The 14898-nt window shown below is 39.3% G+C and overlaps 1 protein-coding gene across 1 annotated transcript; it reads left to right on the plus strand.

Moving 5' to 3' along the window:
• Positions 1–9012: 9012 nt before the first annotated feature.
• On the plus strand, positions 9013–12178 carry LOC311497490 (sialic acid-binding Ig-like lectin 14; the record flags this gene model as incomplete). Its single annotated transcript, XM_084557811.1, has 4 exons — positions 9013–9484; positions 9598–9918; positions 10033–10311; positions 11760–12178. Coding segments are annotated over 4 exons (1311 nt in total), but the record flags the coding sequence as incomplete, so codon positions are not given.
• Positions 12179–14898: the final 2720 nt, after the last annotated feature.

Here is a 14898-nt window from a genome sequence, read left to right on the forward strand (position 1 = left end):
GTGGCGGGGCGACTACATCCTGCACGGCTACAACACAAAGACACCTGTATAGTGCGCATGATGGATAAAATTGTGATATACGCAACAGTGGCTGCGCTGATGTACCGGAGTGAGGAGCTGAGCGGACAACTGGCAACGAGCCGGAAGAGGGCGGGCCGGAAGCCAAGAGACGAAAGACCAATTAGGGGGTTGCAACCTCCCCTTATACTGTAGCCGCAGGCCCTGATTGGCTAAAATAAAACACCAGGTGAGGGCCAAGCGGCAGCAGCCTGTATTCAGAAGCAGACACACACATTGTACTGCTACAATCTGATAAGATTAAATGCTGTCGTTTATTGATTATATATCAATCAAATGTGGTAGGACTCAACTGAGCCGGTTCAATAGAAGTCTAGATTCATGATTCTTGAGTCTTCTTTGGTGGCCGGTTCAGTGAGCTGGATCCCGAATCTTTTTTCCACCGCTAATCTCCACATACGGTTCTCTTACTGATTTTATTTATCCTGGTGGTAAGCAAACTATCCAGTCTGATCCCAATTTTGTGAAAGACACAGAGTTATAATGTCAAGCACTTTCAAGCACTTAAACTAAAATTCAAGCACTTTTCAGACCTTGAAAACACAACATTGAAATTCAAGCATTTTCAAGGATTTCAAGCACCCATGCGAACCCTGAAAATCAGTGGGCTGGGGCCTCAGTGGGAGCCAGACCACTGGTTTTGTGCGTCTTCCCACTGGTCTGGGGTACAACACTAAAACAATCACTACAAAACATGCACTAAAAGTGCCTCAGTGCCCAGTGCCTACTTGCATGCAACGGGAGTGAGGTCCTCACCACGGTGCCTAGCCTCCCACCTGACGACACCTAGACCACACTGAAAATCCAAAGGAGGAACAAAAACCTCCCTGAAGCACAAAGAGCAAAAAAAAGTTACACAAACAAACAAAAGCCCACAACCCAATGGATGATTAAACAATATCTCTAAACATACAACTCAAGACCAGGAATCAAACAAAAGGGTACTTTAACTAAACAAACTTAATGAACCTGGTCCAAAGGAGCAAATGAAAACCACAGGAACTAAGCAAAAAAGGCCCAAACTAAAGCCTGGTCCAAAGAGAAAAGCAAACCTAACAAAAAACAGCACATGAAAGGACAGAACAGCACAGAACAAGGCAAGAAAGAACAGCAGCAGGTGAGCCACCCTCAGAGACCACCACCACCAGGGACCAGCAAGAGGCTGAACTGAGCCACATGAAGCCTTTTATAATGCACCTGGGCAGAAGGAGGAGCTAAGGGAGACTACCCTGGGTTGCATTCATAACCCTTCACTGAAATTCACTACACAAAGAAAGTCAATTGAATATATTTGGATGGCAATTTTCAGAAAGTCATGTCCAAATTGCTTTATATTGAAAAGAGCATGATCATAGTTAAATACCACTGTGTCAAATCACACAGTCAACAGCACGGTCACTCTAACTGCACAAAAATATATGTGTACTACTTGAACAGTATTATAAAGTAAATAAAAGAGAAACACAAATGTAGTGTTTCTAAATTTTGAATTCTTTTCTTTTTACATATCTGGTTCTCAACTGATCTGACAGTGAGATGGAGACAGTTCTGTAGTGTTGGAGCTAAAGCAGTAGAAGCATGGGCCTACTAATTGTTCATCTGTCATTAGTCAGACTGCGTAACCTTGGTGAGTTTTCAGTTATAAGGTCAGAGAGCTAAGATGATGCCATAAAGGGATCTGAATGTAACTGGAGGGATTTTAAACTGAATTCTGAAACACACAGTAAGCACCAATGTAATGTACTCTGTTAAGTGTTTGTAACCTGGCTGCTGAACCTACTGAGAAGTTGTAGCCTCACAGGAAAACAGTCTTGAACAAGATGGCTTGGTCTTCAGTGTTATCAGGCAACACTGAGCTGATTCATGAGTTCTTTGATTGGTTTTCTCCTCTCTGATCTTAACACACTTTTCTTCACAGATATAAGGAAACCTCATATCTCTGGAAATACAGCTGTAAACGAGGGAGAGACTCTGAATGTGACCTGCAGTGTTGATAGTTTCCCTCCATCATTTATCACATGGACTAAATATTCTGAACCATCCATTCAAACTGTAACAGGAACTAATCTGCAGAACAATAATGAAACGGACACTTTGTTCATCTCTAATGTGACAAGAGAAGATTCTGGACAGTACATCTGCACAGCAAAACACCTGAACAACACCCTGATGGAGAAAGTCAATGTGAACGTGATATGTAAGTACTCAAAAAAGAGAAAAAGAAAAAAGATGCTGTTAAAACAGGAACATACCACTGTAGACTGCTCACCATAGTGTTGTTAGTTCCTGTTTTAACTAGACGTTGGTCACTGTACAGACAAGAAGAAAAGAGACAGATTGTTCTATTGTGTGTATCTTATATGTAGCTCTTATGCATTCTACATTTTTATAATGTATATGTACAGATATTCTAAGTGTTGCACGATAATATGAATTGTCTCTAAGTCAGTTTCATTTGTATCACATCACATGTGATACAAATGAATAAAAACCTATAGATTTACTAAACAATATTAGAAATTAAATAAATATAAATAAAATCAGTAGGTAGGGATTTTTGTTGTTGTTTTTAATCTGGTTCCAACTCAGCTGACCTGACAGTGAGATGGCAGCAGTTCTGTTGTGTTGGAGCTAAAACAGTCAAAGCTTGGTCCTCTTTTATTTCTGGTAAAAGATATAAGATGATGCCATGAAGGGTCTTAAATGTGATGAGAGGCATTTGAAACTGAATTCTGAAGCACTCACTGCTCTGTAGTGTTCTCAGGCAACACTGAGATGATTTAGAAATATTTCTGAATTGAAAAAGTTATATATTCTGTTTAATTTAGTTTTTGAAGTTCTTCTGATTTGTTAACTCCCTCTTCATCTTAACACTCTAATATATCAGCATCAAAACAGAGCAAGAAGGTGAACTCAGTATAACTTGTCACTAACAGAATGTAAATAATGTTTTATTTCTAAGAACTGCATCAGATAAAACATGACATGTGCTTAGTGCGCACTGCTTTAGAGGCCTGTTCAGACTTCTCCTTTTATTTCAGGGCATATTCAACAAAGAGCAGAATACATTACTCAGACTGGATGTAGTAGAAAATAAATATATACCCTGAGATTTTAACTGAATCTTTCTAACGGTAGCTCTGGTGACACATCATGGATGTTACAGTGGAGTCCTTCCCTGGGCTGTTGCTGGTGTTTCTATCAGCGTCAATGTCCTCTGCATAATCTGCATTCTGGGACTTTGGTATGTTAATCCATCTGTATTTCATGTTTTGAAGGCTCTTCATATAAAATGTAAAGATTTAAACAGGATGACAGCTGGTCTGTTTAGATTGTCAGTCTAAAACTAAACACTTGAGTTGGAGGTAGCTGGGCTTGTTACTGAGCCTTTAGTCATGTGAGTTTAATTTCATGTGATTAGATTGGCCCCAAATAAAAACCTGGAGCTCTGCAGTCAACAGTCAGTTAGAGCTGAGGAAGCCTCTTAGATGAGAGGGGACACATCTTCAACAACCAAAAACAAGTCCAGTTGTCTTCTACTCACGCACTTAGCATGATGGCTTTTCTGTCCATCAGTGAACAACACAGACAACAAATAATGTTTTCTCTTCTCTCCAAAGGAACGCAAGAAAGAAGGTGAATCCAAACCAAGAGGACAGGACATACATGGCATTGCAAAAAACAGATACACCCTCAGATTATGAGGTGATCGTCCTACGTCCAAACTGACTTATATAAAAACTTCATTGAAGGATTTTTTATTTCATTTTATGCTCTGAGAATGATTGTGATGGATGTTTGTGGTAGCATCATTTATTTTCTTTGAATGTCTGCATTTAAGGTTTCAACAAAGTCTTTTGAGTGTGAGTGAGAACACATTCAACTGATCTGTTCAACTAAAGCATGTAATATGTCATGGATGAAATATTTCTTTAATTATCATTTTTAGTTTGCATTGTAAAGGTTGCTACTTTTCTTTACATTTAATTAATTTTAGGAAGTTCTATTTTTTTCAGACTCATTGCAATGTGTGTCTTTCACCATGTGGTAAAAAATGTGTCTATGTCTATTCAGCTTTGATTCAGCTTCCACTTCTTCCTTCATTGACCAGGTCTTTCTGCATGTCGTCCTGATGTGTGTCTTACTGTGTTCTTATGTAGAGTAAAGAGGACTCATCCAACACTTTGTAGTCTGGTGCCAGGAAAACTGTCTCCAGCTGAATGTGGGTAAAACTAAGGAGCTGGTGGTGGATTTCCACAGTTACAAACACACACCACACAGACTGGTGAACATCCAGGGAATGGACATAAAGACAGAGGACTCGTATAAGTACCTGGGTGTTCAAGTAAAAAAAAAAAATGGACTGACCACACTAGGGTAATTTCTAAGAACGGCCAGAGCAGACTCTAACTGCTAGGAAAACGTAGATCCTTTGTTTGAGCAGGGAGCACTAAACTTTGGCTGAGCATGTTAAGAAAGGAAAAGCTGCAAAATATGATGTTTAATAAAAAGGTCAAAGTAGTACAAAAGTTATTATTTTATTTATTCAGGGAAAAATGGTTTGGGAACTTGTTTTAATGACATAGTTGTGTTGAGGAGTCCCTTCTCTTATCAGTCATATTTAACTTGTACGATTAATGTTCTTCTTGTCGGAGTAACTCGTATCATAACAGACCTCTGCTGCACGCTACAGTGTGTGGCTCCCTCTAGTGTAGCCAAGGTGCTAATGCTCCTACTTTCAATATTGCTAAACATAAAAATAACCAAGAAACAGGTTTTCTTTGTGTGACCTTTTACAATAAAGTGCTGCATATGTCAGCAACTGTATGACAAGACATCTTAGTAGTTGGTAGCATAGATTTCTTTACTATATAACCTCACTTATAATTTGACCCCTTCCCCTCAAATATGATGAAGTTATTATCCAGTGACATCTCTGTTTCAGATTCTAACATGAGAATTTTTCATTAATTTATTTATTTCAGGCATCCAGTTACATGGTGGTCATTCATATCAGGTGTATTGGCACCAAAGGCTTTTTCAATGTGTGAATGAATTGTATGACTAGTGAATGTCTCATTTTTAATAAATACTTTGTTCTTTTTCTATGTTAAAAGTGATCTGTGTTTGCTTTCTGTTTCTGTATTACGCACTCAAGTCAAAGTAAAGTGACGGGAAGTGAAAGAACTAGAGATTTAAGCGGCAGCCATCAAGTATCTGAGCTGCTGAAGAGTCACTCACACATGAATCTAGAATTGGCAGTGCTATATAAATAATGTGATTATTGTCCTTTGATGCAGATGCCACATGCATTACATTTTTAAGTTAAGGCCTAATAATGTAGCCCATCTATAATCATTATTTTATTTAGCTCCACTTGTATGTTTTGACCACTGATCTTACTAGAAGTTTAATGCTGCCTCATCCACTTTTTAACTGTATCATTGCAGCTATGATACAGTTTAAATTCAAACTCATCAGTGCTTGACCACTGTTGAGTTTTTATTTTAAATTATTTTCTTTCTTTTTTTTTTTTTTTTAAATTAGTCCATCCAAAGAGAGAGATCCCACTCCTTGGATGGATGGGTGTGTGTGAGTGAGTGAGAGAGAGAGACAGCGAGTACTTGTCTGTGAGGTTTCCAGTTTACACCAAAGAAGTGAGGATGCTTCAGTGTCACCTGTCACATCTCTATTTGTCAAAACATTAACAGTAATAACTGTGCATGCCCAAACAGTACAATGTTTTGGTGGGAAGCCTCCCACTTAAAACGTTCAGTGTGAGAAGGAAAATCAGATGTTAGCTAGCATGACCATGTTACATTTATCTTCCTTTGAAACCAATGTTAAAAAAGGCGTGCCCTGTTATTTCACAGCAGTAGGAGGTGTCTAAGAAAAATGCGAGGCAGCCGGTACCTCTTTACAACAGCACATAATCTAGGTTCTTGGGAGTCTATTGGTGTCTGAAGTTTGTTGCAGGCAGAGTTTATTGTTAAAGAGATACAAACTCAAGTCTGATTCTGGGTGCCATGCGAGTTCAGACCAATTTCACAGTGACGCACATCGTGCGTGGTGCTTCATTAACATATGGAGCTGGACACAGCCCTTTACCCAACAACATGGTACTTTTGCTCTGTAAATAACTATGTCTTCCTGTACCAGGTTCACTCTTTCTGCTGACAATAATAGTGTCTAGACATAATGGACCCTAATCCCATCAATAGAGTCCATTGTCATCCATCACTTTGCTCATGATCTCATGTACATTTTTAAAAAAGTATAACAGTTCCATATAGGCTTATGTCCATGGCGCGTTCCTGTGGCTAACTCTCTGTATGCCACCAATAAAATGGTTGTACACACTTATCTCTTATAATGAGAATGAATGAACTGCGACGTCAAACTCATGCTCTCTCTTGTTCTCTCTCTTAACTGTTTTGAAGTGTACTACATAAACACAACTGTTAATGTACAGTTCACTCTCAGTTCTTATTGCAGATCATCAGGGGTCAAATACAGCGCTCCTCTTGACCACTGCTGTTGTATCTGTCTTTGTGAATGACATCTTCATAATCTACTTTGTGTTCCTCTGGTGAGTTACAGCATGTTCATTTTTATTTTCTGAATGCTCTAGACAGTTTTATACAACAAATCATGACCCGCTCTTTAATCTTTCTGCCAAAGGAACTCAAGAAAACAGATGAAATCAAACCAAGAGGACATAACTTAGACGTCACTAAACTGACAGGTCACCTGAATATGACGTTATTGGTCAGCCTTAAATAAACCTTCTTTATTATACAGTATGCTTTTAAAGTTGTCATTTCATTAACTTTAACTGATCCAGATAATGTAAACACAACATGTATTGTCCCACAATTCCTTAACTTCATCAAACAGATTAACATTTGAGAGATTTCAGGTATAATCACAGCACATCTATGGTAGCTGGAACTGAAGTGCTTAAATGATTTGTATTCCAGTTGGTAGATCTTTTAAGATTTAAGCTGTGGTTACACCTTTATCTTTGTCAAACATGGTATGTGTATGTGTAATTGTTGGCACTGTAACAATAAATGGCATTTTGATATGCAGACTTTGTTGTTTCCTCTTTAGTTGTAGAAATGTTCCTTATCTCATGTCATACCAGGCTAGTCATCATAGTCATTATCTGTAATTTACCACAGACTCTTCAATAAATTTGCTATATGTAAACAGACTGTACGTACATTTCTGAACTGTAACCCAGTAGTGTACAAAAGTCCTGCAGTGTTGAGGCAGATACTACTGTATGGTTACGACCAAACTGTTTCCTGTTTCTTTGCTAAAATAGTTACAGTTCACCTCAGTTACAAGTGGGAGGTTTTCAGAGATACTGTCAATAGCAGTGAGTTTTAGGACAGTGTCTCAACAAGGTGTTACTATATTTACTTTGCTGAGAAACTTAGCAACAGAGCTTGCACAATACAAATCACAAAACACACAAATATGCAATATTTATGTTTGTATGTTTTCAAAGAAATGAATGCAGCTGAAATAGGGAAATGCTTAAAGTTGTTTCTATTTAGATCTACTCTTCATCTGTCTAAAGGGTGCTCTTTTCACCCATGGCTATTTGCTATTTAGATTTATGGAAATGTTAGTCAGCATGACAGGTTATTAGAGACATTGCAGCAATGTTGTATGAGTTGACAAACATTTAAGAGATTTTAGATATCTATTACACACACCTAAGTAACTACATCCTTTTAAGGAAATCAGTCAGTCAGTCATGAGAGTAGAAAAGTGGTTGTTGTGGTAGAGTAATACTGCTCAGTGGTGTATCAAGAAACTTCCTGTAAAATGGTTGCTGCTTAAAAAGGAAGAAACTGAAAAGAGAGGAAGATCACTTCAGAGCAGAAAGTCAGCAGAGATCACTGACAAGAAGAGAGAACAGGAACAAGACAAAAGAGGTAAAACAACATTTAATATGGCTTTAAAATGTCTTTTTAAAAAGAGTTAACTGTGTTGAACAAAGAGGACTGAGTGGACTGAAGATAGCAGAGCTGGAGTCCCTGACATCAGTGGCAGATGCAAGTTACCTTAAATCCAGTCCATCATGAACAATGTCCAGCATCCTCTATACAACACCATAGTCAGGCAGAGGAGCTGGTTCAGTGACAGGCTGCTGTCTCTGTCCTGCTCCATGGACAGGTTGAAGAGGTCATTTGTCCCTCATGTCATAAGACTCTACAACTCCTCCCTGTGAGGAATCAACTGGACGGTGTGTATCTGTCCATCTATTCAGGTGTCTTACAACTGGACTATGCGGCTGATATTTGAGACATTTATTGTATTTCTGCTGTCGTTAATATCATTCTAGTAAAGCTAAGCTGCTTCAAGAACAGAGATAACAAAGAGCCTTGCTATAAAAAACTTGCATAGTCATGTGACTGACTAAAATGTGTTAATATCGTAACAACGGAGTAACAAAAAGTGCAACATCCTTTGTGGTATGTGTGATATCAACTGTGGACTTTCCTTTGGTTCTATTTCTCCATGTTTCCTACATTTGCTGCATTAAAGTTTGTCCTGTGGAGGAAGAGACTGAACGTGTCAAGCATCAACTCAGGATGTTTGTTCTCTTCTGGGTGACTCTGCTTTTCTCTGTGAGAGGCAGCAGTGCTGACACAGGTATGTATCTTCTCCTTGGTCATCTTGTAATGCTGCTAAGATTAAACATTTGATTTGACAGTGTTTTCTTTTGAATCACAAGTATGTTTTTGTCACCATCAACCTACCAGCATTTAGCTGCAGTACTGTCATCTGTTGTCATTTTGTTTCTCATGTGTATTATGGCTTAAGAAACTGTGATGGTGTGATATGTGTTTAACACCAATAAGCAGCTTCTATCATTTCCATCACTTATCAGATAACATGGTTATTAGCGATAACTAAATATTGTCTGTCCTTGTTTTTGTCTTCTCATTTGTATTAACAGACTCATCAACTGGATTAAAACAACACTGTGGCTCATATCAGACTAACACACATGACTACTGTGTTAGTCTCAGTGAGGGAACCATAACAGCAGAGGCTGGACTCTGTGTTGTGATACCATGTTCTTTCACTACTGGTTATGGCTTTACACCCTCCTCTATAGTGTGGTACAAATGTGATCCATCAAAACAAAGGTGTAGTGATTCTGACATCATATTCCACTCCAACAAAAACAACAAAAAGGTTCAGTCTGGATTCAAAGGACGAGTGTCATCTTTAGAGCCTGATGTGAGTCAGAGAAACTGCAGCATCATGATTAATGATCTCAATGAATCTGATTCTGGATCATATCAGTTCAGAGTTAATGGATACCTGAAAGGGAGGATAGATGGATTTACATACCCTCCAAGATCAACTGTCTCTGTTAAAGGTATTAAAAGCTACAGCAACAACATTCATGTAGTGTATAGATGGTGTTTTCTTGTCTCCTTGAAGCATGAAGTGTGTCTAGCTGATTCAGTTAGTAAACTGTATTTCCACTAGGTCTCAGTCAGAAGCCCACAGTGATGATTCCTCCGCTGACAGAGGGACAGCAGACCACACTGACCTGCACTGCTCCTGGTCTCTGCTCTGGATCTGTTCCTACAATCACCTGGATGTGGAGAGGAGCAGCAGAGGATGACTCTCTCCTCAGAGGAAACATCACTGCTTACCGGACTGAGAATGTGACTGCTGTCACACAGAGACACAGCTCAACTTTGACCTTTAACTCTTCAGCTGAACACCACGGCACCAGTATCACCTGTAAGGTCAGCTTCACAGGTGGAGCAACTACAGAGGAGACTTTGACTTTGACTGTGAACTGTGAGTACTTTTTATCCACTCTGCTGTGTTTTACAGTATCAGCTGTCTTCTTGTATGCTACGAACACATTTTGGGAAGGTCTATAAACAAGTAATATGTTGTTTTGTTTCATAGATGTGAAGGAAATTCAAGTCACCGGAGACAGAAGTGTGAAGGAGGGAGAGACTCTGAATGTGACCTGCAGTGTTGATAGTTTCCCTCCATCATTTATCACATGGACTAAATATTCTGAAACATGCATTCAAACTGTAACAGGAACTAATCTGCAGAACAACAATGAAATGGACACTTTGTTCATCTCTAATGTGACAAGAGAAGATTCTGGACAGTACATCTGCACAGCAAAACACCTGAACAACACCCTGATGGAGAAAGTCAATGTGAACGTGATATGTAAGTACTCAAAAAAGAGAAAAAGAAAAAAGATGCTGTTGAAACAGGAATATACCACTGTAGACTGCTCACCATAGTGTTGTTAGTTCCTGTTTTAACTAGACGTTGGTCACTGTACAGACAAGAAGAAAAGAGACAGATTGTTCTATTGTGTGTATCTTATATGTAGCTCTTATGCATTCTACATTTTTATAATGTATATGTACAGATATTCTAAGTGTTGCACTATAATATGAGTTGTCTCTAAGTCAGTTTCATTTGTATCACATCACATTTGACAGCAGAATAAAAACCTATAGATTTACTAAACAATATTAGAAATGAAATTAAGATAAATAAAATCAGTAGGTAGGGATTTTTGTTGTTGTTTTTAATCTGGTTCCAACTCAGCTGACCTGACAGTGAGATGGCAGCAGTTCTGTTGTGTTGGAGCTAAAACAGTCAAAGCTTGGTCCTCTTTTATTTCTGGTAAAAGATATAAGATGATGCCATGAAGGGTCTTAAATGTGATGAGAGGCATTTGAAACTGAATTCTGAAGCACTCACTGCTCTGTAGTGTTATCAGGCAACACTGGGATGATTTAGAAATATTTCTGAATTGAAAAAGTTATATATTCTCTTTAATTTTATTTTTAAAGTTCTTCTGATTTGTTAACTCCCTCTTCATCTTAACACTCTAATATATCAGCATCAAAACAGAGCAAGAATGTGAACTCATAAAAACTTGTTACTAACAGAATGTAAATAATGTTTTATTTCTAAGAACTGCATCAGATAAAACATGACATGTGCTTAGTGCTCACTGCTTTAGAGGCCTGTTCAGACTTCTCCTTTTATTTCAGGGCATATTCAACAAAGAGCAGAATACATTACTCAGACTGGATGTAGTAGAAAATAAATATATACCCTGAGATTTTAACTGAAAATGCACTTTAGGGCCATTTTCGGCTGAAAATTGCTGCGGTTGTTGCTTGCATCATCACCACAACATCCTGTTTCGGCCGTGTTGTTTCAAAAATGCACTTTCGGGCCATTTTCGGTTTTCAGCCGAAAATTTTCGGTGCATCCCGAATTTTAACTGAATCTTTCTAACGATAGCTCTGGTGACACATCATGGACGTTACAGTGGAGTCCTTCCCTGGGCTGTTGCTGGTGTTTCCATCAGTGTCAATGTCCTCTGCATAATCTGCATACTGGGACTTTGGTATGTTAATCCATCTGTATTTCATGTTTTGAAGGCTCTTCATATAAAATCTAAAGATTTAAACAGGATGACAGCTGGTCTGTTCAGATTGTCAGTCTAAAACTAAACTCTTGAGTTGGAGGTAACTGGGCTTGTTACTGAGCCTTTAGTCATGTGAGTTTCATTTCATGTGATTAGATTGGCCCCAAATAAAAACCTGGAGCTCTGCAGTCAACAGTCAGTTAGAGCTGAGGAAGCCTCTTAGATGAGAGGGGACACATCTTCAAGAACCAAAAACAAGTCCAGTTGCCTTCTACTCAAGCACTCAGCATGATGGCTTTTCTGTCCATCAGTGAACAACAGACATCAAATAATGTTTTCTCTTCTCTCCAAAGGAACGCAAGAAAGAAGGTGAATCCTAACGAGGAGGACAGGACGTACATGTCATTGCAAAAAACAGATACACCCTCAGGGTATGACGTGATCGCCTTGCGTCGAAACTGACATAAAAACTTCACTGAAGGATTTTTTATTTCATTTTATGCTCTGAGAATGATTGTGATGGATGTTTGTGGTACCATCATTTATTTTGTTTGAATGTCTGCATTTAAGGTTTCAACAAAGTCTTTTCATACCCTGTGAGTGAGAACACATTCAACTGATCTGTTCAACTTCAGCATGTAATATGTCATGGATAAAATATTTCTTTATTTATCATTTTAGTTTGCATTGTAAAGGTTGCTACTTTTGTGTACATTTAATAAACTGTAATTTTATAAAGTTCCAGGTTTGATTCAGCTTCCACTTTGTTCTGCTCTCATTGACCAGGTCTCTCTGCATGTTGTCCTGATGTGTGTCTTACTGTGTTGTGAAGGACAACGACATTGTTTGCTTGATAAGGCTTTTACAATCAAGATCACATCAGGACAACAATTATAGAGTCAGACGAGACAGGATGACATGTAGAATATAGACAAATGAAGTTCAAAGTTAAAAAAATAGTCTGTTGTCTCATATTTAATCACCATAAACATGTAGACATACTTGACCCTCACATAATTTATCTAAGACTAGTCAATAATAAGAATAAGAATAAGAAAACCTTTATTTGTCCCACAATGGGTGTTATGTATTGACAATAAGCATAATTTTATTGTTATGCATAGAAATTATAAGGGCACTATTTTATGTTGGTTGTTAAAGCAGCTTAGCGGAGTGATATATCTGTGATGTGGATTATTGATGAATGCTGCAGTAAACTGAAGACCACGTGAAAAGAACAGTTTGTGTCTGACTCGTTTTATTGCTTATGTACTGGGAGAAACATAACAGAATTGGCGACGAGGTAGTGGACAACGAACGCACAAACTACGGAAAAAGTGGAGTTTATTGACTTTTTTTTTTTTTTTTCTCTCTTTGGATTACTGCCTTACCCCATGTATGGATGCTATGTTGATTAACAAGCTAGCACAAGGAGGGGGCCCGTAAAAACGAGGAGAAAGGTAAACCAAAGTGATATTCTGCTGTGGAAGGGACCTAAAACTGCACAAAAATGTCTGGAAGTGTGGGGCATATGGACAGTTTTGATAGCACAGTGGAGGACTGGACAATTTATGTTGAACGAGTGGAGCAGTATTGTTTGGCCAACGAAATAAGTAATGACCGTAAAGTCGCGGTATTACTCAGTGTAATGGGAGCCAAAACATACAACTTGCTCCGCAGCCTCATCGCACCCGTCAAACCGGCTGACAAAACCTTTAAAGAGATCACGGAAATCCTGAAAAGGCACCTAAATCCGACACCACTGGTGATAGCGGAGCGCTTCAGGTTTCACAAGAGAAATCAATCAAAGACTGAATCTGTATCGGAGTATATAGCGGAGCTCCGCAGGCTGTCGGAGCACTGTCAGTTCGGGGAGGGGCTATCAGACGCGCTGAGAGACCGGCTGGTCTGCGGGCTGCACAACGAGGGCATACAGAAACGCCTTCTGACAGAGGACAGATTGACTTTAATACGCGCACTGGAAATCGCCGTATCAATGGAAACTGCAGCAAAAGATGCCGGCGAATTACAAGGCAAAAGCTCTTCAGCATGTACAGTGCACAAATTTCACACAAAACGAAACAACGAAAAAACACAGTCCTGCTACAGATGTGGTAAAAAGTCACATGATCCTGCAGATTGTTGGTTTAAGGACAAGGATTGCCGGCTGTGTCATAAAAAAGGGCACATACAGAAAATGTGTCAATCAAGACAGAGTGTGAAACACGGAAAGAAAACAGGAAAAAGAGACAAAGGGGTGCATGAAGTAACAAAGACAGACTCAGATGATTCAAATGAAGGGGATTTATCCTGTCTTGATCTGTACTCCACAGAAGTTGATGACAGTGAAGTGATTTGGCTGACACCTAAAGTTAATGGAATGCCATTAAAAATGGAACTGGACACCGGATCAGCACTGTCCGTCATATCCTTCAAAGACTACAAAGCACATTTCCCAAAGCTGAAGCTGAAACGTACAGCTGTGAGAATGAAAACGTACACAGGTGAGAGGGTCATTCCTCTGGGAAAACTTAAAGTAAAAGTAAAATATGAGAACCAGAGACGCAACCTTGAGTTATTTGTACTGAAGCATGGGGGTGTGCCACTGTTCGGACGCCAGTGGTTGCGTCAAGTCCGTCTCAACTGGAAAGAGATAAAGAGCATCAAAGCAACAATTAAACAGGCCAGTCAGTGTGCAAACAGGGAACTGACAAACATACTGGATAAACACTCAGAAGTGTTCAGAGAGGGCATTGGCACCCTAAAACACATCAAGGCACGGATTGAACTTGAGGAAAACGCAAAGCCAAGGTTTCACAAGGCTCGCCCTGTCCCATATGCCTTGCGACCAAAAGTGGAAGCAGAGCTTCAACACCTCGTGGATCAAGGGATTTTATCCAAGGTAGAATGGTCTGAATGGGCAACGCCAATAGTGCCCGTTGGCAAAAAGACAACAGACAAAGTACGCATCTGTGGGGATTTCAAAGTGACTGTGAATCCTGTTCTACATGCAGACCAGTATCCTCTTCCACGCATAGATGACATTTTTGCATCCTTGGCAAATGGTGAGCGTTTCTCAAAGATTGACCTTGCTCAGGCCTATCTTCAAATGGAAGTCGAAGAACAATCTCAAAAATACCTGACCATCAACACCTACAAAGGCCTCTATCAGTACAGTAGGCTAGTATTTGGCATCACCAGTGCTCCAGCGATTTGGCAGCGTGCAATGGACCAAGTGCTGCAAGGGATACCAGGCACCCAATGCTACCTGGATGACATTATTGTAACTGGCCATGATGATGCCACTCATTTGGCAAACCTTGAGGCTGTTCTGACTCGACTGGAGGAATATGGACTGAGAG

The sequence above is a fragment of the Chelon labrosus genome (genome assembly GCF_963514085.1).
Source record: "Chelon labrosus genome assembly, chromosome: 12".
Lineage (NCBI taxonomy): Eukaryota > Metazoa > Chordata > Actinopteri > Mugiliformes > Mugilidae > Chelon > Chelon labrosus.